At 39.1% G+C, this 23,051-nt stretch overlaps 1 protein-coding gene across 1 annotated transcript in view; it reads right to left on the bottom strand.

The window, feature by feature from the left end:
* Window positions 1-6,390, bottom strand: part of CACNG2 (calcium voltage-gated channel auxiliary subunit gamma 2) — a 139,021-nt gene extending 132,631 nt beyond the window's left edge. The window contains exon 1 of the mRNA XM_015831877.1: window positions 6,180-6,390. Coding sequence (XP_015687363.1) covers window positions 6,180-6,390 — 211 coding nt within the window. The remainder of the gene's footprint in view (window positions 1-6,179) is intronic.
* Between the last annotated feature and the right edge of the window lie 16,661 nt (window positions 6,391-23,051).

Consider the following 23,051-nt stretch of genomic DNA (forward strand, 5'->3'; position numbering starts at 1 on the left):
AAGAGAAAAGGATGAGAGACTGAGATTGAATAATATGGATTTGGCCTCAGTAATGAGAAACGTGAGAAAAAAAAGCTAGGTATCAGCTGCTTGCCTTCTATCCCAATTTCTGACAAGAGCTGGGTTTTGTCATGGTCAAAATTTCCTGCAAAAGGGAAGTAGGGAGTTTGTTAGCATTCTTCAAAAAGGAAAAAAAAAAGGATTTCTTAGGTGGCATTTCTTTCCAACACCAGATTTTGCATTCAACTTCTTGCCATCACTCTAGGCAACCCACCTGTGATGTCTAACTTGTTTTACATCTCCCATATTTCCTCTTACTAGATGTTCCTTCTGTCCTCTGCTTATATACAAGTCTCAGTAACCAATCTTTCTTTGATGGCAATGACATGACAAAGCCCATAGCCAGAAAGTGAAAGAAAATCAGATTTATTCCTATGTGCTTCTGAAGACACAAAGTTATCTCCCCCCCCCCTTATTTCTGCAACTCTTTAGAAGGGGACCATATTAGCACCTGCTCACAAGGAGCTCAGATCTAGCATTAATCAAAAACAATAGATAAAAACTACTGAGAAATAGCCATGAGAAAGAAAGAAAGAAAGAAAGAAAGAAAGAAAGAAAGAAAGAAAGAAAGAAAGAAAGAAAGAAAGAACAATTTCTACAAGAACAAATAGTGTGGCAGAAGCAAGGCTGCAGATTTCATCTTCTTGATATGCAAATGAGCAATTAAAAACTGAAATGATCCTTTCCTAGAACAGAAAATTAATAGCAGAAAATTAATCTGCTACAACGGAAGCTAGAAGCTTACTTGAAATAAGGCTTCTCAAATTCAGCTGAACCTACACCCAAGTAAGTCTCTGCAGCAACCTTTTTCAACCTGGTGACCTCCAGAATTGTTGGGATTGCAATTCTTAGAATTCCTACCTGGATTCTTGGGTTATAGGTGAACTGAAGGCTGCTTCAGAGAGAAGAGAGTTTGTTAACTACAAAAATATGACTATTCTCCAAATATTGAATACCCATGCTAAATTTATCAACATCTGGCAGAAAAATGTTTGCTGGTTTCAGTTTGGTTTACAAGCCAAAGAGCTCAGATTTTATCCACAGCATCTCTAGGTAGAGCTAGAAAAAATAATTGTCTAAAAAGCATCACAGAGAACTGTTTGATGATTTGAGTGAGTCTTGAGTAGCTTCCTATGATCCTATGTTCTTACAAAGATGTTTTTGAATGTACAGATGGAAAAACAATTTGGAGTTTTGATTAGGAGAAAAAAATGAGTTGAAGGCATTAAATATTGCAGTTTCTTCACTATGAATTATGCATTCCAGAACATTCTTTTCAATCTTTGAGCAAGTAGCTTATGGGATAGGTGCTGGTCTAGAAAAAGGAGACTATGAATTCTAGGTTTGCTTAAGCTTGAAATCTGACTGGGTAACTCTGGGCCAGTAACTCCTTCTCAGCCCAACCCACCTCACAGGATTGATGCTGTTGTGGGGAAAATAGGAGGAGGAAAAAGTATTAAGTATGCTTGCCTTAAAGATAGATAATGTGAGAGATAAATGGTGAGATAGAGAGGCAGACAGATAATCAGACAACAACATCTGCCTATCCTAGGTAGATAAAAATGCCAAATCCAGTCTAAATATCTGGCTGACTGTACAACCAACCATAATAATAACAATATGGGCAGCCTGCCTTCTTTTTTTTTTTTTTTTTTTTTTTAATTTAATTTATATACCGCCCTTCTCCCGCAGGACTCAGGGCGGTGCACAGCGTATTAAAAACAGTACAAATACAAAACATAAAAATACAAACCCCTATAAAACCAGATTAAAAAAACCGAATATTAGAAGCTGTGTTTCTATTTAAAATTATTTTTAAAATCACCCTAAATAAAATCCTCCCTAGGTCAGGCCCGCTTGCTGGAAAAGCCATGTCTTGGAGCACATATGCTGAACCAGAACATTCTATACAAATATATACATGTTACATTCAGATCCCCAAAAAGAAACACAACATAATTTTGAAAAACCTTAATAGAAACATGTGTTCTTTTTATGGATAAAATTGTGGGCATAGGTTCTACTATATGGTATTGAGATTTTTTAAAAATTGAACTATTAGGGGCTAGATAAAATTGCTTCTGATGCTACATTCAGTATATACTTCAATCTATCTAACCCTGACTCAGAAGGATGTTACAATCTACTTGACTGTCCTGCCAATCTCAGTTCAGTGCCTCCCACAGTATAGTATTAAGTTGACATGTAATATTGGATAGGGAAAGTCATACTACTGTTGAGTGTATTTTAGAGAGAAAAGAAAAAGAACCATAAGCCCACTGTGTCTGATTGGGCTTACTTTTGTTAGACTGCAGCTCTAAAAGGAGAACAGATTGATGTCACTATTAACTAGTAATATTAATCAATCCCTGTCATTCATTTGAATTGGAAAGACCACTAGGGCCAGACACCTTAACTTAGCTCTAATGTTGAGGGGATAGGCAGAAGGACCTCAATGGCTAACCACAAACTATCCCATATTTTAACACAAGCACAACCCTGGCAGCTTCTTAAAAAAGAAAGATCCAAGATCTGTCCTTTAGTATAGGCATAAATATACTGCATTTCAGAGTTTTTGTGTGGGTATTTTTGCACACTTTCAGAGAAAAATCAGATCCTTCCTTAAAAATAGAAATCGAAATTAAATTTTATTTAAAAAGTTCTAAATCCCTCTTGCCAGGAACTATAGACTCTATAACAAAAGCTACTTTTAAAATGAAGTCCCAGCTTGAAGAAGTTATTTCAGTATTCCTTCAGATATTCACAATGAAGGTGCAGCTTCTTTAATCATGTCTTACTCAATAAATCACAATTATCTGGGTTCAGACATATTAAACTACCACTAAGTTTGCAAACTAAAGTGACTTGCTTCATGCTGATCCAAAACCAAAGAAACACCTGGTATATATTTAACATGTGTATGTATTATATAAACCACCTGTACAGAAAGACGTTAGCTAAGTTCACACAATATGCTAAAGCCTAGATCTGGGTTAATAAAGCACAGTTTTGATGTTCACCACAAATCACATTGTGGTTTAAGATGATAGCTTAGTTCATACACATGCTAAGACAAGATCTGGGTTCTGAAAGCACACTGCATCACACTCTACCTAGTGATATAATGTAGTGTGTTGCATGAATCCAGCCAAGCAGTTTATCAATCAAACCTTGGCAGGAAGCAGAGGCACTGGGCGATCTCTTCCTTCCTAGTGATCAATTTCAATTAGGGTGGAAAGGAACATAAGGATTTCTCAGGCAGTGGGGGTGGAGGAGACCGATCTCAGAACTGAAAGGCAACAGATTAGAAGCACCCAGCAGGCTTTTCTTCTGGGGCCAGGGGCCGAGGAAAGACCAACCGTCCTGCCACCAACCCTTTGGGGCAATAGGGTCTGTGATCCACTAGGATCCCAGCTTTTGGGGCAACTGAGTCTAGAGATCCACTCGGATCTCAGATGAGTTGTGCAGAACCAAGAGCAAGTCAAAAGCAGAGAAGCTCACTGGCCCCCTAACTAGCGTCGGGCACACTCTCTCTAGGCACTTGCTTTAGGGAATGGGCAGCAACAGGCGGAGGGGGGGGGGTGCCCGCTTATTTTCCAGGATCTTAACTCTTAAGGCAACTGAGTTGGGGAAAGAAGAATCGTGAATAAAGCAGCTTCCACGGTCGGCTCATTCGCTGCTCCTCAATCCGGGCTGCAAAGGCTTTGCGGGATGGCGGGCGGTCGCGCTCATGTAAAATAGTTCCCCGGTTACAGGAGAGCGGGGAAGCACCGGGCAGGCCCCAGAGCCAAGGCTGCTGCTCGTACATCTCACACCCATTTTGCTGTGCTAGAACGAAGGGCCCGAAGTCGTCGAGAGAACAGGCGTAGGCACGCGAGCCACCGATTGCAAGAGGCTGGTGACGCGGCGCGTCCTGAGATGGGGACAATTAGGAGCTTTTAATTAAAACGTCCTTGCTTTTTTTAATCTCCGGGTGATCGCGGCCCAGGGAGCGGGCGAAGGGTGGGGAGTGGGGGGGTGGACGGAAAGGAGGAGGAGGAGGAGAAGGGGGGGGCAGAAAAGAGACTCGTACAAAAATAGGCGAAAGGAGAAAGCCACCCCCCCCCCGGCTCTCCTCCTTGACACCCCGCCTCCTCACCTCCCCGCTCCGCGCCAAATGTCCTGGAGCCAGAGGTACGTGCCCGAGGATCTAGAAGCTCAATCGCACATTCAGAATATACGGCAACAGCCCCCTCCCCACGATCTCTCTGCTAAGGGTCGCTTGGCTCCTTCCAGCTCTCTTCCCCCATCAGCCTAAAAACCCCTAAAGCCAGAAAAAGCCACCGAAGGGGCTTTTCTCCTTTCTCGCCCCCGCTCCTCGTCCTCCTCCTCTAAGCCCCTTTTCTTGAGCTTTCTAGCGGACAGCGTTCTTTCATCAAGAGGTCATCTCGCGCTTTCATTTAGCGGCTAAGGAACGGGCTGTCGGGTTAAATCTTGGAACGTATCCTCTCCCTTCCCTAGAGGTGGACGCGCGCCCCCGGGGGTGTATTTGAAACACCCTCGATTAATTGGCTGCTTTTGCTTCCCCACCCCCCCACCCCTGGCTTGAAGAGACCCAGGCGGAAGGTCCTCTGCAGAATATGTTAAAAGGCAGCGGCTTGGAGAGAGAAAGGGCACCAAATGCAGTATGCGTCAAACAGACCATCGCTCAATGAAGTCACTTAGCTATTCAAAACATGTTCTGCCATCACTCAACCATTTGCACCAAGAACGGCGCGCGGGGCGGGGAGGGAGGGGAGGAGGGTGGAAGACGCTCTCTTTCCTGGCTACAATCGTTTCCAAAGAACAGCGTTTGCTTTTCTCTTTTCCCCTTTCCATTTTTTAGGGAATAGTGAGCTTGGGCGAGAGAAGAGAGGAGTATTAGGGCAGGTCGGCACATTTTATATTCCTGTTTCTACAGACGACCCCGCTTACAGTCTTGCGGGATACATTTCCCGTTCTCAGCCCAGGCATCACTGGCAGTTATCAGGACTAGCTCGTTTTTGAGGCGGGGACACAACACAAGCATGTAGACGCGTGTCATCTCTGTCCCCTTCCCCGTGCTAGTTCTTATCTTAAAGAGCACGGAGTATTAGGAATTCCTATCTATCAAGCACCCCTACACTACGGAGGATCTGAACAGACAACATTTCATTTTCCTCTCCATAGTTCTCCGCATCATCATCATCATCATCATCATCATCATCATCATCATCATCATCATCATCTCTTGCACCCTAATACCCCTACATCTCTTGCACACTGATCCTCTCCTCTTCCAGTGCCTGATTTTTCAGAAGCTAGCTGCCTGGGGCTTCTCCAGCTGCCATCCCGGCATATTACGGGTGAGAGCAGGCTTGGCATGTTCTCCTTCACTTTCCCACTAGAGGAGGAGGAGAGGAAAGAGTTAGAAAGGGTGTTCACCCTTCCTGTTTCCACCACTTGTTCATTTGGAGATTTGAGTGTTTAAATTCCCTTCATCAGCTGCAAGTTCTAGAAAGGAGAGCAAACAAAACCACATCCATCCCAAACTATACTATGGTTGCCTGGAGACCATTACGAAAGCTCCCCCTCCCATTGCTTAAAAAAGAAACTCTTCTGGACCAAGGCAATGAGGGACATTTGAGCTTATCAAATGAGACAGCTGCCTAGACATAACAAAATCTACAGTTGGAGAATGACTTTAAGAATATTAATGGTTGCAAAGAAAATTAGCTAGATGGGAAGTTTGCTTTGATTTCTCTGTCCTAGACTTCATCAATCCAGTTGAAAAGAAGGAGAGCACTTATTCCCCCTTGTTTTTATAAACCCAACAACCCATTCCAATTATGCAACTTTTGACTTGCATTTTAGAAAGGAACTCAACAGAAATCAGAAATTACCAAGCAATTCAGGGAATAAGGAGACAAATGGAGGGACGGGGGGGGGGAGGGGATAATGGGAACGTGTCTGCCTTATATTGACAACTTGACTGTTTCTCTTCTGAAACTAAATCAAACACCCTGCTTTGTCTGTGGTTGGGATTGAAGTGAGAAAATGGTGGAATGGGGTTCATGGGTGGGGGGGAGATGAAAGAATTGGAGAGATCTAAATTTAAATACCTTCCAAGCAGCAGGTTCTCCATAATCCAGAATGGGTCATGACTTCTTCATTCTTTTTGCTGGTTTCATTCTCTCCGGTTCCTTTCATCTTGCAAACCCCTCTGGAGTAAAGCCAGTAATCGGTTCCCACAGCTATGGTCATGAGGCTGAAGGCAGCGAAAGCACCAACGGTGGTTAAAAGCATCTGAACACCTCTGTCAAAGAGCCCCATAATTCTTCATTATACAAATACCCAACTGCTTTCTGATTCTTGGGCTGTTTGTGTATGTGTGTATAATGTTAGTAAAAGAAATGATAATCTTAATAACTATTTGAGATCAATAGAGAGAATCTATATATAAAAAAAGAGGTAAGAAAGCCCACTGAATTCAGTGTAAATGAAAAAAAAAATCACACAGAAGAGGCTTGATTTTCAAAAGGAAAAAAAATGTTCCAGTTGTTAATATTTTATATAATATTATAAAGAAAATAAGAAAGAAAATAGGTATCCCTCCCCCCCAAAATGAGATGCCTTAATCCCTTTTTCTAAAATTCTGGTCTCCAGTTTCCATATGTGATGGCTAATTTGGAGATGGCTTCCACAGTGAACAGGGGAGCAGCAGCAGCAGCAGCAGCGGCAACCGAAGCAGCATTCTCAACACACTCTCTCATTATCTGGACCTAGACAGTTAGAGACTGTAAGAGTAGAGGTGCAACCTTCAGTCTTCTTGCCTAGCTCTGCAGCCTGCGCCATGAACAATCCTTTTCTTCCCAGTGTATATTCCTTGGATTTTTCCCCCTTACTTTGTCTGTTTGCTGGTTTTGGTTTCAATTCTTTTCTTCTCTGACCCCGTTTTTCTTTTCCTTTTCCTTTTTCCTTTTTACCACCAAGCCAGACTTGCCAGTTTCTTGTAAGCCCTTGCTTTCAACTGAACAGGTGCTGAGCATTTGCCATCCATGGCTCTTCCTCCAAGGCAGTGTAGAGAAGTAGTTGTTACTCTCTCTCTCTCTCTCTCTTTTGAGATGGTGAGCTTCAGGAGTGGTAGTAGCTAACAGTTGGGTAGGGGAGGGGGGAATTTCTGCCAGATGGATTTTCGAGATGGATTTCCCCTTCCTGCCCCCTCTCTGCAAAGCTTCTGAAGATCAGGAAACCAGAAAAGCTTGCTGCAGGATACGCTGCCCGTCGGTGTCTCTCGCCTCGCTTTCCTTGTGAATTCCGCTCTCCACCTACTGCATTAACGTGGTGGTGCTGAAATGGACAGCTCCCCTGCACTGATCACTCCGCGGTGCTGAAGAACAGCTCCGTTACCTCTTTACCCGGGGTGCTGCCGGGAAAATTGAGGAGGCATTGGAGATTGGGGTGGGGTGGGGGGGGGTGAGGGGAATCTTTCACTTCCTAGATCCTCTTCGCCAGCATCTGTAAGTGAGAATAATTGTCCTAGCTCTCAGAAGCAGGAAGGGCGGGGCTATTAGCCTTCCTGCTTGTCCTTTTCCATTTTCACTCCTCTTCTCCCAATCCCTGAAATTATCTCCCCCATAGGTTTCAGAAACTCGGAGAGAACCATATCCCCCTTTATTTGCACTCCAGCCAAACCCGCCTAATGCTCTAAATTCAGTTGTCACATCACAATTAGATGTGCAAAAAACTTCAACTAGAAGACAGTGAAAATGAAATAGAGAAAAATATAGTGCATTGTGTATGTTAGCAAAACAAAATATAAGCAAGAAAAATCAATACTAATTATTCTTCAATGCGTGTTACAGGGGAAAAAAAGAACAGTGAGGTGCTATTGCTCAATGTTTGTTGTTTTATTCTTTCTTTAATTGCTGGAAATCAATTTATCTCTCTCTCCCCCCCCCCCCATTTTAGAAGGTTCGTAGTATATATTTTCTTTGTGCAGAATAGGTTAAAGCAGACAAAAAGATTATTTCAAACACCTTTAAATTCTTAAAGAGAGGGGAGATCATAAGGAGAGAAGAAGAACCCTACAGGATCAGACCAAATCACTGCCAGTCCCATTACTTTGTTTTCTGAAGTGGCCTGTCAAATACCCCTGGGAAACCCATAAGTAAAATTTGAGGATAATAGCTCACTCTCACTTAAGTCATCAGTGTATGATAACTTGAACATATGTGCTAGTGAATCTGGATGTAGCATACAGAGATCACGACTAAAGTTATCCTCCATGAAGTAAACTCCTCCCTCTTTAAGGCCATGGAAATTATTTTAATGTCTAACCATGTTAATATAGTAGGATAAGATAACATTGGACTGATTGTGATTCAGTGTTATGTGCTTACCACCAAGTTAAAGCCTAATGTAGTTTATTTGTTTGGTCATACAAAGTTATGTGAACACAATAATTGCATTCCTTTCCTAATCCATGTTAAGATTTGACATGCTGTCTGAACAGTGGGTATTGTGTAACAAAGTACTTTATTTAAGGTGTTGTGAAATTCCAACACTGAGATTTTTTTTGGTAAACAAGGATTCTACTATAGTACCATTAGGTGATAAAGCAATAGTTCGGTGCCTTTCCATCTCTTTTCCAATTGTAATTAGTTAATTTACCCCCAAAATATTTGAAAACTCTAAAACACATAATTTGTAATTAATATAACAGTAAAGGACACTATATGATTCTCATTTACTTTCTGATCCAATCGATTTTATTTATCTCTAAACAATTTAATATCTCAGAAAACTAGATTGACTGGAAAGAACAATGCAATTTTGTCAGAAGAATTTGTGGGGAAGTTGAATTTGTAGAAGAGATCGATATGCGTTACATTTTCATAACCCTGTTAGCCTATTTTGCTCTCTTTAAAGGCTGAGCAGGTTTGGTTAAACAATCATTCAAGGATCTGATCTCCATTAATCAGTATGTGAAAGATAAATGACTTACCTGCCAGAGTCATATACAATATGAGAAATATTCATCATTCTTAAGATTACTTTTTTAATGCTCTTAAACTAATAAAGATCTCATATAATGATTAAATACCATTTAATCATTGGTGGCCAGTTGTCCCATTCCACAAGTGGCTGTATGTGGCATCTTATCTATGGAGTTGGGTGTCAGGATAAGGAAAAGATGTTGTTGGTGTATTACCTCAGCATCCTTAGTAAAGTTGTTTGACTTCATGCCCAGTATAATGATGGGCCCCCCAGTCTGGTGCTGGGAATTTTTAATTTTGATACCCTAGTGAGAGAACAGGATAAGTTTAGATTTCATAGATTTCAGTCAACTGTGGATCCCTCATAAGTTATCATAGGCCTGAACTGCATATGGAACCAGTTTGAGCCAGTTTGGTCTAGTAGTTAAGGCACTAGGGTAGAAAGCAGGAGACTGTGAGTTCTAATCCTTTAGCTATGAAAGCCAACTGAATGACTGGGTTGGGCCAGTCATTCTCTCTCAGTCCAACTCATCTCACAGGGTTCTTGTGAGGAAAATAAGAGGAGGAAGTTGTGTTGGATATTTGAGTTGTTTGTAGAAATAATAAAGGTGGGATACAAACAAACAAACAAAAAGATCTTGGATCCAACTTTTACTGTAAAATAATGGGAGTTTGATTTGGAATGGAGGTCATATCCTTTACTCATTTGACATGGACAAGGCATTTCCTGGTTAAGATGTGGTTAGATGACTGTTAGGAAGCTAAATTAAGAGGATCTGCCTGAGCTGCCTTATGGGTTCTGATCATTTTCAGAATGAAGTTCTGGAGTTTGCCAACAATCTGACAGACTGTTCAGTCAGTTGCCTGGCTGAAGTAAGGAAGGGGTGAAAATGCTTAACAGGATTTCTCTTGAGTGGCCTCTCGGGGTAATCAACACAGGGAGTTTCTTGAATTACTGAGAAGATCAAATGTCATAAGAGACAAGCAGAGTCATATGAAAAAAGACAAAGACCAAATATAATTGACCATAACCTGGAGGTAAAGGTTGACATCTCCCTATAATTATTGTAACTTTGGGTGGCAAGCAAATACCTTGTTTAGGGTTACCTATTTCCTGTTTGGAAGTAATAGAGTGGAACATTTTCTTGCAGGGTACTATGACCTATCTGCAAAACATTTTCAAAACAAAATCACTCGTATTCACTCTGAGTTGGATGCTGGCTCTGTGGAGTCTCATGACAGATGATTTGAGATTCAAACTTGTGAACTCTGAGGAAATCATCAGAGTTGTTTGCAAGATGAACTCCATCAACTATATATTTGATCCTTGCACTGGAGTGGAAGTCACAAATGGCCATGCATGAAGAAATTTATATGGATCCCTTCCAATCTGGGTTTGGTATAGGGCAGAAAACAGAAAATGCTTGATTTGTTCTTTTAGATCAGGCATGTCAAACTGCCAGCCCAAGGGCCAGATGCGTCACACTGAAACCGCGCCCACCCCATTGCCGGCAATGGGGAAAAAGTCACAATACATCACATGCAAGTTTCACATGCCAGTTGTAGATGAACTGCAGCAGGATCTAGATTAAGGGAACACACATCTCTTGCTTGATTGCGCAGTTACATTTGATACCACTGCTATGGTATTCTCTGGACCATCAGTGAGCATGGGATTGAGTACTATTGAGAACCACAGAGATTACCTAGGAGAAGGAATGCAACATTTAGCACAACATGAATTAAGTCTGGGAAGAAAACTATTTTTTTTAAAAAAAACACAAAGTGACTTTGTCTTAATTCTGTTTGATCTAAGACAGAAGGAAAGCTGATCCACCTAGATTTGAGGTCTAAGCACCTCATGACAGGGTGAGCTTCCATTACTTGCACCAGCTCCTGCCTACCTAGCAGTTCAAAAGCATGCAAATGGGAGTAGATAAATAGGTACCACTTCAACAGGAAGGTAACAGCATTCCATGTGCCTCAGCATGTGCCTGAAGCATCTTCAGACAACGCTGACTCCCTCAGCTAAGAAACAGAGATGAGCACCACCCTCTAGAGTTGAACATGATTGTACAGGGGAAATCTTTACCTTTATATATAAATATATATTAAAACAACAACATAGCAAAAGGAGAAGAATTTGGGTGAGGTACTTGGAAGGAGAAAGCAGCAGATTTAGGAAGGATTACACTTTCCATGTTTTTTTTCCCTTTGACAATATATGCATTTTCATCTGTGCATTTTTTCCATGTCTTTTTTGTCACTCTTTTGAAAGCAATAAAATAATAAATTAAAAGAAAACTCTTTGAAAGGATTAAACAGTTCCTCTGATTGTCATCACACCAGTACAAAACTTTACTTTCAATTGTTTTTCTTACATCAGAGAAAGAGACCGAGATGATTTAAATAACATAATGAATTTTTGCACTGTCAAGCATAGTTTTGCAGAGTTTTGGCTTGAAACTTTATATCACATCATCACTGGATGCTCTCTAAATGCCTCTAGGAATTTGAATATTTATGAAATTACAGAATTTGAGTAGTTGCTTGCATAAAAATGACTGCAAAATGACTGTATTAATTCCTTTTTATTCTGGTGGTTCACTGAAGTGGCTAGTGGGTTCTGAAGAAGCTATGTAGCAGACTTACCTAAAACAGTTCTGCTGAAGCCTTTCTTTATCCGTGGGTGAGCTTAGATGTACAGTATGTCAGTATTAGGTCATGGCCTATAATAGCTGGACAAAAGTATTGTGTAGTTTAAGGTGAAAATTGAGGTGGTTAACTTTGAGCAGAGATTTCCATCATGCCCAGCATTCTATTTCTAATTCTTTTGACACTCATCAGACTGTTCCTGGTTGGGGAGATATATTGAGCCAACAGAAGCCTGATTGGCTTTATTGTAACAAAGCATCCATTTGAACACAATATACTGTCCTGAGATTTTAGTTCAACACATTCTTTAAATGGAAGAATTATGAATTGAGTTGATTTATAGTTCAGGATAACTCTGATGAACTTGAATGGCATTTTGAAGTTAGCAGGAGGACGATCTTTATGCCAGACTGAAATAATAAAGTCACTTTAAGTCCGTGGTCATGTGGCTGGCATTACACTGACAACAAGAACCATTACTGTTCTGTTTGGAAGTTGACGTGCTTTTCTTTTTGTGAGGTGTGATGCTCTGAGGAGGAGCTGGTTTTTTTAATAGTTCTATTCCATTCTCTTCAAGTGTACCTTTCTCTTTCAGAGGGATGTCTTATAACCAAATGCCACAAAAAGACAGCTGGACAGTTCTAAAATATACACAGTTCTATACAGTGCTTTTTTTCTAAAAAAAAAAAAAAAGGTGCCGGAACTCACACACGTCATACAACCCACCTTGCCTACCCTACAAAGTTCCATCCAAAAAAGGTGCTGGAACTCCGTTCTGGGCGTTCTATGAGAAAAAAAGCCCTGGTTCTATAATATACACAACCCCAGGACAAAATTAATGGAAAGATGGTGGCCAAAATAGTGTTTTTAAACTTCTATCTCTTTTTTATGTTCTCACATTAAAAACAAGTGGAGCTTCAATCATACCAACATGACTGCCATTTTGACTTTTTTTACCATATCCTGTGGCAATCGGGGCACATAAGCTTCACTCTCTCCTTAAAGGTATTAAAGATAGGAAACTCATGAACAGCTAAACTGCTGACACTGAATGGGCTAGTTATCAATAACATCAACAGAAAATACAGTTTTGCCATTTAAAAAAATATTGGTTCAGAATTCAAACTTTCAGTATAAGCATACTTTCTGTGACAGGGCCCTACATTTCTGAAAATTCTGATGAGCTTTTCAAAATTGCTATTATTCCTTTCTATATCTGGGTTTCAAAATTAACCTTGCCAATTCTCACAACCAATGTTATTCTCCTACTCAGTTTGCAAAATTATCAGTAAGTAAATATGGTCCACTGAGAGGAACAAGATCGTCTCTGATCCTACTTGCTTCACAGAGATGCTAGCCATTCCAAGAAGTTCTTTGCTATTAGATATGCACCATTTATTTGCTCAAAAATTTAGGTACATTATAGCATGGGGGGAGGGCTGGAGGTCAGGCCATTCTTCAGTCCTGGCAAATAACATCACAAAATCTTTTTTTTTGCAAGCTGCAGACATCAGCCCCCATAAGGAACAAGGGGAATAAAGGGAATAAATCACCCCTGTACATAAATACTGTTTTTTTGTATCCTTGAGTTGTTCTGTTCTCACCCACCAAACTGGTGGTATATTCACCTACAATTCACACCAAGCAAATACAGTGAAAAATTGGGAGGAGGTATTTCATAACAGCTCTATTTAGGTTTGTTCCATTCACAGGTGATAGGCTTACAGGGAGTCTGGAAAATGGAGGCCAGTTGCCTGGGGTTGCAGCAGTTAACTAGGTGGCCCACTGTTTCTTCAGCTTCTTTGCCAAGATAGCATTTGCTGTCTCTTGCTATCATTTCAATTCTGGCTTGGTATGTATTTGTCTTTAAGACTTGTGCAGGCAGGATTAGCCCCTCTGAATCCTTCAACTTTCCAGCTCTTAACCATTGCCAGGTTTTGCAATTATCTGCTTTTTCTGCTAGTTTTTATTTAATGTTTGTGTGTACTGGCTATGTGATACTTTGCATTGCCACGTCTCTTTTCTATTCTTCTAGTACACGGGTGTCAAACTTGCCGCATCACGTGATGTGTCGCGACATATCACAACTTTTTTTGCATTTCCAGAGCTGGGGTGGGCGCGGCCTCTGTATGATGCAACCGGCCTGTGGGCCGGCAATTTGACACCCCTGTTCTAGTAGGTCATTTTTGTCTCTTTGATATTCAGTAAGCTTTCTAAGTGTACTAACTTCAATGTAACTTCATTGCTCTTCAGATATTCTTCCAATGACCTTTTATCTTCTTCAACTGTCTAGTGTACTTGCAGAATTCCACATCCACCTATACTCCTTGGTAAATCAAGTCTTCAACATTGCAGTGTGGATGAAAGGCATGATTCATTGTCATTGTTTTTCTAGCTTGAGTTCAGTGCTCTATTATAGCTGTGTATTTAATGACTGGATTTGCCCAAATGTTAATTGTCTTGATGGTATTTCTTCCACTGAGTTGATCTTCTTCACTCTCATGATATATTCACTACCTTCTCTTGGGTTCAATATGCTTAATGTTAAAGCTTGAAGGGTGTCCAGGTATTTGGAGTGATCCAGACTCTTGTTATTTCCATAGAACATTAATATTGCTGTTTTATTAATGTGCCTGTTCACCGCCCTGAGTCCCGCAAGGGAGAAGGGCGGTATATAAATCAAATAAATTTGAATTTGAATTTGATTCATTCGCTTTTCACTCTTGTTTGCCCAGGTTTCACTTGCATGATTGAAAAATGCTGATTAAAATATGAGCTTTTAAGTTTGCCATCTTGAACTTCAACACTTTCCTTTATGTTGAGTTTTTCCTGGTGAGTATGCCCTGAGAAGTCAGAAGTGTCCAGGATAAATTTGGTGTTCCTTTTTGACTGAGGAAGAACTATCTTTGGGAATAGATATCAAGTTGCCTAGTTCAACATTAAATTTAGGGTCTAGATTTCACTTTTTACACTAGACAGACTTTGATCTGATGATTCAGTGGACTCTTCTGATTCAGCATTTGTTCTCAAGAAGCGAGCATTAGGAAAGATACTATGGGATTATATACATGAAAACATTATTTTTCCTGAAGTGCAATCCTGTAAATAGGAGTAGAAATAATCCAGTCCACTGGGCAGTTCTTGAAAAAAAAATCAATATAGCTGATCAATATCTCAGTCTATTTTTCTAAGTGTATGTCTCCACAGGAACCACTCCAAAGCTGTTCATTTGGAAGAAAGTATTACAGATAGTCCTCAATTTACACATATTCATTTAGCAACTGTTTAAAGTTATGACGGTGCTGAAAAGAGTGACTTTTGATGTATCCTTGCACTTAGCATTATTGCAGCATTCCCATGGTCATGTGATCATGATCTGAGTGCTGTGCAACCAACATATATTTATGATATTTAGAGCATCTCAGTGTCACGTGATCACCATTTGTGACCCTCCCAACTGGCTTCTAACAAGCAAAATCGATGGGAGAAGCTGGATTCACTTAATGGTCACATGATTCGCTTAATGGCCACAGCAAAAAAGATCATAAAATCAGGTGTGATCATGTAATGACTCACTAAATGACCACACTGCAGTCCAACTGTGGTCATAGGTTGCGGACTACCTGTAGTGAAACTGGCATTATGTTTGTATATGAGACTTATGCCAACCTCAATTTTGCCATCTCATATTGCTTTGCACAAACTTCAACTGCAAGAAGACACACCATTCAGGGCCTGGCTCAGCAGAGGGTTCCTTCTGACCTTAGCAAATGCCAAAACAAGAAGAGGAACACAGATAGCGAATAAGAAAATAGGAGATCCACAGCTTCTACCGTTCTTGCTCTACTTTTCTTCTATTCTGTCAGTGTTTGTTTTCATCTTTCCCTAGATTATTTTCCTTTGCTTCACTTCATTGAACAAACTTATAATGAAATAATTGTTTCATTCATTTTTCCCCCACTTTAATAGTGAGATCATGTACCTGACATTACCTGATGTCAGAACCTAAGCAGGATAGGTCCTGGTTAGTATCTGAGTGGGGAATCAAAACTGAAAGAAGACAATGGCAAATCACTTCTTTAATGCTGCTTGGAAAACTGCATGGGCTTAACCTGAGAGTATCGTTATATAGTATGCATATTTTAAATTAGCATGCTCTGATTTTCTTTATTTGACTATCTTTTGGGTGTGATATATAGGACTGCTAAAATTCCCAGCCAGTTTGGCCCTTAGTATCATGTGGATGTGAAGCTCCCTGAGGACCAACGTGCTTCTGGGTACATTGAAGCTAAATAGAGGATTCTGATCCTTTCAGATATTCCTGGATCTGACATTCTCTGGATGTGTCAACCCTTCAAGGTAGATCAGATTAGCATTTGATATCATGTAGGTCAGTACTATTTTTATTGTAAGGCTGCCGCAATAGAAATTTGCAAGTCTGAGTACATTTCCCCCTCTCTTTATCCTTGTCAGAACTAGGGAGGCTCTTGTCCAAGACATTTGCTCAGGTTACATTCCTGGCCCAGGCTCAGGTCACTTTTAACTAATCATGGCCTTGGTAGCAGCTCTTCCTTCTGCCCCTCAAGGCCATTCCTCCCTCCCTCCGTTTGAGATGTTTGAGAAGTGTCTCTCTGATTCTGAGAAAAAAACAAACCTTGAACTTCTGCCTATTTGTATGGAGTTCTTGTTTTAGAAATGCAGGCTCAGTTAGCCACTATTTATAGAAGGAATAGAATTGATACAAATCAAAGTTTATTCATAAGTACTGCAAAAACCTTTTCTGGCAATCTGCAGTTGAGCCCTCAATAGGATCCGAGACTCAGGCCCGGAAGAATTCCTTAAAATCTTTGGTCTACTTAAAACAGTGACTTTATATTCACCGAAACCCTGAATCTGATATACAGACACTGGCCTCGCTTATTGTTGTAGTTCAAAAACACAATTATACTCTAGGGAGGTTGGCTGATCATTCTTGCTAGGAATTCTGGAAATTAAAATCTGACTACTGTACATCCGCAGGTTATCAGAGTGCGGAATTACTTCAATTCTGCAACACAGAGAAGTGTTATAGTGGCATGTGTTATCCCACTTAAAAGGAGTTAGTGAGAATGTTTCTCTTCGCCTCCAGATGCAATTATTATATTATTTATCCATTGCTGGAGGCATCCTCCTTTATCATATATAGAAAGTCAGCATGACTTATTGCATGTAAACTGTACGTTAAAAGAAGAAATGCACAATCTTTGTTCAGAATGCACCAACTTTTAATTATAGTAACAAATCCATACTCTTGTTATTATATTACTGGTGAAGTTTGACGTGCTGGCTATTGTTTATAAAGCCCTGAGTGGCCTAGGTCCAGGTGATTTGTTGGACTGTCTCTCTTTAAGGGTATCTGCATGTTCCACTACGTCTGAAAGGATGGGTATAGTTCTGGTTCCTTCTGTTACATGTTGCCATCTGGTGGGATCCATAGCTGCTCCTGCCCTCTGGAATGCCCTTTCTCCTGAGATCTGGCAGGCACTCACCTGCCAGATCACACAATTTACATTGAGGTAGTATGAGACTATTACTATTGGTACTACCTTTGCTTTCTTTTGCCACACTCATTATGTTATTATTATCATTACTACTATTTTACTATTGTTTGTGATGTGCCCATGGTTATGCTGCATAACCATAAGTTCATCCTCCCCTCTCCTAAACAAACAAACAAAAAAACAAATCCATGATTTGTCATTTCTGAATTATTCACCTACAGCGTCTTTACATTATTGTTCAGTCATTGTTGAAATAATAAAGCTATCCACATTGTTGTTATTTTAGCACAATGATGTCTGGATGACTCTAAAAGTTGACAGAAATCATTACTATTGTGGAACTGTTGTTAGTAAAACTATTACTAATCTGAATTTAACAGAAGCAGAGATAGTAGTAAAGAGGCATATGGGGTTGCAGTGGAGAACAATAGTGAATATCAGAAACAATTTGTAGGGTCAATAAAATTTATATAATGTGCTTTTTAAAATAATTTTGTTGCATTTGGTTGCAATAATTAATTTTTTTTAATAAAGATAGCCAAAGATAGCCAAACTCTGGAAAAAGACCGCTTTGGCAGTAAAATCTAGCAAGTGCAGAATCTTAGGTGAAGAATATTAGTGTTCTAAGATGCTACCACAATTATGGGAAATGAACAGAATATCTTCCTTCTCTCAAAAATATATGATACTCCAGAAAAGATTGGAGGATGCAAAGAGATTTCTGAGACAGAAAACAGAGACAATTACTCTGATCACACTCAGAGTAATTCTGCAGTGTAATTCTACATCAATTATTGATTGATCGATCTTTCATGAGCTTTCAAAGAGAACTGGCCAGAAAACGAGACCACATAATCCCAAAATGCCAAAGACTGAAATCCATTAAATTTGTGGTCTCAAATCAATTTTAGTAAATATACAGTACTTTGGGACCTTTTCATAATATCCATACAAGTTTAATGTGCTTTTGCTTATTTTGAAAACATTCTCAGATTTGAGTGCGTATTCTGATATGGACTCAATAGTAGTTAAACCAAACCATAAACCTAGGATAGCTTTATAGGTACATCTAAAATGCAGATCAAGGAGAGAATCAAATGATTTCTCTTTTGAAAGGGGTAATTTCAAGTTATGATAGGAAGGAATTGGATGAGATGGATGAAGGTTAAGATTAAACAAAAAAAATAATATCTTCTATTTTAATTTGTCTATTAAGTGTGCAATGTAAAATGCTCTGATTTAATTTGGATATTTTAGGGATCCCTCTGACTGATTAAATAAAACAGGGCATGAAATTTGTCAAGTCTAACAAATACCAGAATCAAGTCTAACAGCATCTACATTTTTACAGCGCTAGCAAATATATTGAACCTATGCTTGTAACTGAATTTAACAGTAGTAACTGAATTTATGAGACATAGTACAATTATTTTATTGGCTTTGTTGCTTTTCAGTGGCCCTTTCTATTTCTGAAATTCTGCTGAAGTGAACAGGAATACAACAGTGTAAGTCGAACATTTCTTCCAATATTTTTAATAAATTACCAAGAGACCTCAACAGTATGTAAGTCTAATAATAATAATAATTCTTATGTAATAATACTAATGAGAAAACATTACACCTTCCCATCCTTAATTGCCTTCTTAACACCATTTGTTCATATTGCTATCTGCAATGAATAGAACTTCTGACCTTTAAGAGTTTTCACACACCATTTCAGCTTTTCAGTCCACCAATTTAGTTTTATATCTGAAAGGTCAATTTTGGCTCCTAATTCTTATCATAATTCACTGTGGAATTTTCCTTGCCATTCATATGGCTTTCCCAAGTGCTCATGTCATCTGATAAATTCTAGCTGACTCTTGGAGACTCTTGTAAACTTACATGTCATATTGAATGCGGTAGAATTTATGGCTTACAAATGTTTTTAGTGCCATACTTTATTTTTCTGATCATTCTGCTTTCTTCCCATAATTTACCTAGAGCTTCTTCTTTTTTGTATTACTTCCCACACAACATTTCTCTCATTCTTGAATTATTCTAATGTCACAAATAGTTTTGCAAATATCAATGTCCCCTTTTCAAATTCAATTTTTTCTCAGTTTTCCTTTCCCTGAATCTTGTTAAATACAATACTTGTAAAGAACTCCCAGTAAGTGCTTTTGAATTTAAGTTTTAGCTAGCAAGATTCATGTTGTCTTCTCATACATTTAAGATTACACAAGTTTTTATATGTGCTACTATATAAGAGTGCTATTTTCTACTAGTAGCAATTAAGAAGTTTAATTATTAGCCATACTAAATAAACAGCATAGGTAAGGGAAAGGATTAAGTCTATTTTTCTCCAAATTTGGACAATTATATATATATATTTAACCTATTAGAAATAGGAGCTAAGCAGACCACCATAAAAGCAAAACAACTATTCTTTTTTATACCCCCTTTCTACATAAGTTCAAACAACGTAACTAAACATTTTGTAACTTGACTAGAAAATGTTGAAATTCTTTCAGCATTTTCCCAATGCCAACTGGTGCAATACTATTTTATTGTGGAGACAATTACTGAGGGATTGTTACATGGAATAGGCTCTTCATTATTATGAACTGAGACTGGGCAATGGGATACATGTAATTTTATGAGCACTCTGGACCCTATCAAGTATTTTGAACTAGCAGAAGTAAAATTTATCTATCCCATGAAATATCTATCGCAAATAAGACTTCTACAACTATTCCCCCTTCCCTTTAAATAGCAAAGTGCTTCTATATTGTTGCCAAGAAAGCGACATGGCTGTGTTCTTGTGGCCTCTGTGATTGAGCTCCCTAATGAGTGGAACTCAGAGAGCCCTGTCCTATTCTGTGTAGATCTGGAACAATGAGTCAGGCACATTATCTGCCTAAGAGTTTGTTTCTGAACTGTTTTTATCTCCTTTCTCTTTGCATGTTTTGGTGGAATGTGAACATTCAGCAGCTGCCTAATCGATAAGAGAAGGGAAGAAATCAATGCATGTCAGCCATTAGTTCTAAATAGAGGGCAGGCTGTTAATAAGGCATACCAGCTGAAATAATGGTTTTCTGTGTGTGTATATTTTTTGGGGGGGGACGTTTGTTAGGAATATAGGTAAATTCTGTGAGAGAAATCAGACTAAAGATTAAAATTCATATTTATGAATTCTTATGCAGTTATGCCAAAAGCTATGGGCTTTCTCTCATCTGTAGACATACAAGGAACAGAGAGATATTTTACAAATCAAATACTTTTTTTTGGCTGCAAGTCAAATTAAGCAGAACATTCTCTATTCTTAAATGAAGATGTCTGTACAATGTACAATGCTATAAAACTGGAGGAAGATTTACCCTCAACTTATGCACTGCCTAGAAAAGTTGATACACCCATAGTCAAAACATCCTTATTACAAATACATCTGACATGGAAATCTTAGGGAGTTTTTCTCTGCAAATAGGGCATAAATGCTTAGGATACTTCCAAGTTCTTTAGACTGCAAGATCTGGAACTGATCTAGTTCTTTGCAATGCACGTAAAAAAAAACCCAACAACCCATAAGCCAGCATTGCAACTTTTGGATTTTGAGTTAATATATTAGGCATTGTTAAATGTAATAAGAGACATATAGCTATGATTTAACTATGGTACACTACAATAAATATAATGACATTATCTAACAAGCTGCATGTTGTTATATCTTGATTCAGACATCTGATGCCTTAAATGTAGAAGAGGCAAGGTTGGAAAGAGTATATACCTACAGTGGTAAACCCAAACAAAAATGATCAGTGTTTGGTAGAGCAATCCTTACCCAAGAAGAACACTGCTGGGGTAGAGGAGGAAACATTAAGGAGCATATCTCAAAGAGGTGATGTCATGTATTGAAACTCCAAGATGATTGACAGATTTTATTAATTGATTGATTTGTATCCAGAGAGAGAGAGGGTGGGAGAGAGAGAGGGAGGGAGGGAGAGGGAGGGAGAGATAGGGAGGGNGGGGGAGAGAGAGAGGGAGGGAGGGAGGGAGAGGGAGAGAGAGACTCTCTGGCAAGGAAATGTTGATAATCTTTTCAAAAGAAATTATTGTTTGTGACAGTTTAATACTGAAGGAATCAGAAAATGAAGAAAATCAAGCAGAAACTAAATGTTTCTTTTCTTAAACCCTTCACTGTACTCTTTTTTGTAAGCTTGTTAGCATTTTTAACTAAGAATTAAAGTCTACGTACAGCTAGGTCAACCCCATAGTGTAGAAGTAAGCAATGTACCCCATATTAGAAATGGAGTTTTAAGTATGAATATAAAAGATAAAGATGAACTGTGGAATACTTTTTGATTTTCCAGTGGAGACAACTTTATAATTCATAGGATTGCTTCTGCGTTCTCCCATAAATGTCTTCCTTTTTTTAAAAAAAGAAAAGCCAACAAAATTAGAAGACCCCAGCAATACCAGAACTGGCTAGCCATGATATTCACATGCTGGACGAATGAGGTAAGATAATAATTTCTGATTAAATAAATATTTGTGATGCAGCTATGCTTAGATTTTTTCTGTTTAAAGAGGAGATGAGAAAAATGAGAGAATCACAAAATGAGAGAATATTATATATCAATGTGCGGACAATAAAAGTACAAATACATTAAAGCAGCAATTGGGCTAATTCACAATGATTCTTACAGAGCAGTGATGTTGCATACATTTTTATTTAAAATTTGTTTTGTTCTATGATCTGCAAATCTGAAACTGTCCCTACTCTTTAGATAAAAAAAACTACATCTTTCTATGCTGCTCTTACTACAATGATACCAGGCCTACTTTCATTACAAACTCAATTGTCAGCACTTTTATGTATTTCATCTATTAGTAGATACATGTGCAACGAACAATTCCAAAATTGTTACGTTTTGTGCTACAGTTTGTTACCTGTTAACAATTGTTCAATACTGAATGCAGTCATTGATCTGTCACTCTTTTATCCCTTGGCTTTTAATTTAGCTTTAATTTTTGTACTTTGTATTTTATTCAGTTTCTTTTAATTGACTGTGTTACACTGTTGGCAGCACTGATCTTGTTACCAGAATAAAATGAAATGAAAATGAAATGCTGGTCATTTTTCAAGTGCAGGTGCAGGTGGCAATGGGAAAAACAAATCAGTTGTTTCTTGATTTGCTGAAGCTACTTCCCACAGTTTCCATCTCTGCTTAATACTTACAAACCAGAACCCCTTCTAAGAAACATCATTACCTGAATTCTGTACAAAACAGACTTGCTTGCCAGAAACAGTGTGTGGAGAGTAATAATAAAAAAAACTGCCACCATAGACAAGCCCATTGGTCCTTGAAGCTCAGCTCACAATTTCATCATAGACACCGGCTAACCCTGATTTTTTCCCCAAGAGAACTGTAAGGCAAACAGAAGAAACTCTTGACTTTTGTTCACTCTCACCTTCTGGCATTTCAAAATTTAGGGACAAGCCGGCATTATTAGAGCATCATGGCTAATAGCAATAAATGGACTTTTTCATTTGGATCCTTCCTGAAAACCCTAATCAAAAGATTATTGCTTGGTCCCATTATTTCGGTCTTTGGTCATAAAATGCTTAGGCTGGAGGAGTGCGTTGCTATAGATCAGTGATGGCGAACCTTTTAGAGACCGAGTGCCCAAACTGCAACCCAAAACCCACTTATGTATTGTCGGATGCTGGGTGGGCGTGGCCCATTGGGTGGGCATGGCTTCAGTGGTAGGGGCAGACTGGGTGGGACTAAACAGTTCAATCAATCAATTCCAACTTTGC

Source organism: Protobothrops mucrosquamatus, unplaced genomic scaffold (assembly GCF_001527695.2).
Source record: "Protobothrops mucrosquamatus isolate PMUCROS unplaced genomic scaffold, P.Mucros_1.0 scaffold_22, whole genome shotgun sequence".
NCBI classification, from domain to species: domain Eukaryota; kingdom Metazoa; phylum Chordata; class Lepidosauria; order Squamata; family Viperidae; genus Protobothrops; species Protobothrops mucrosquamatus.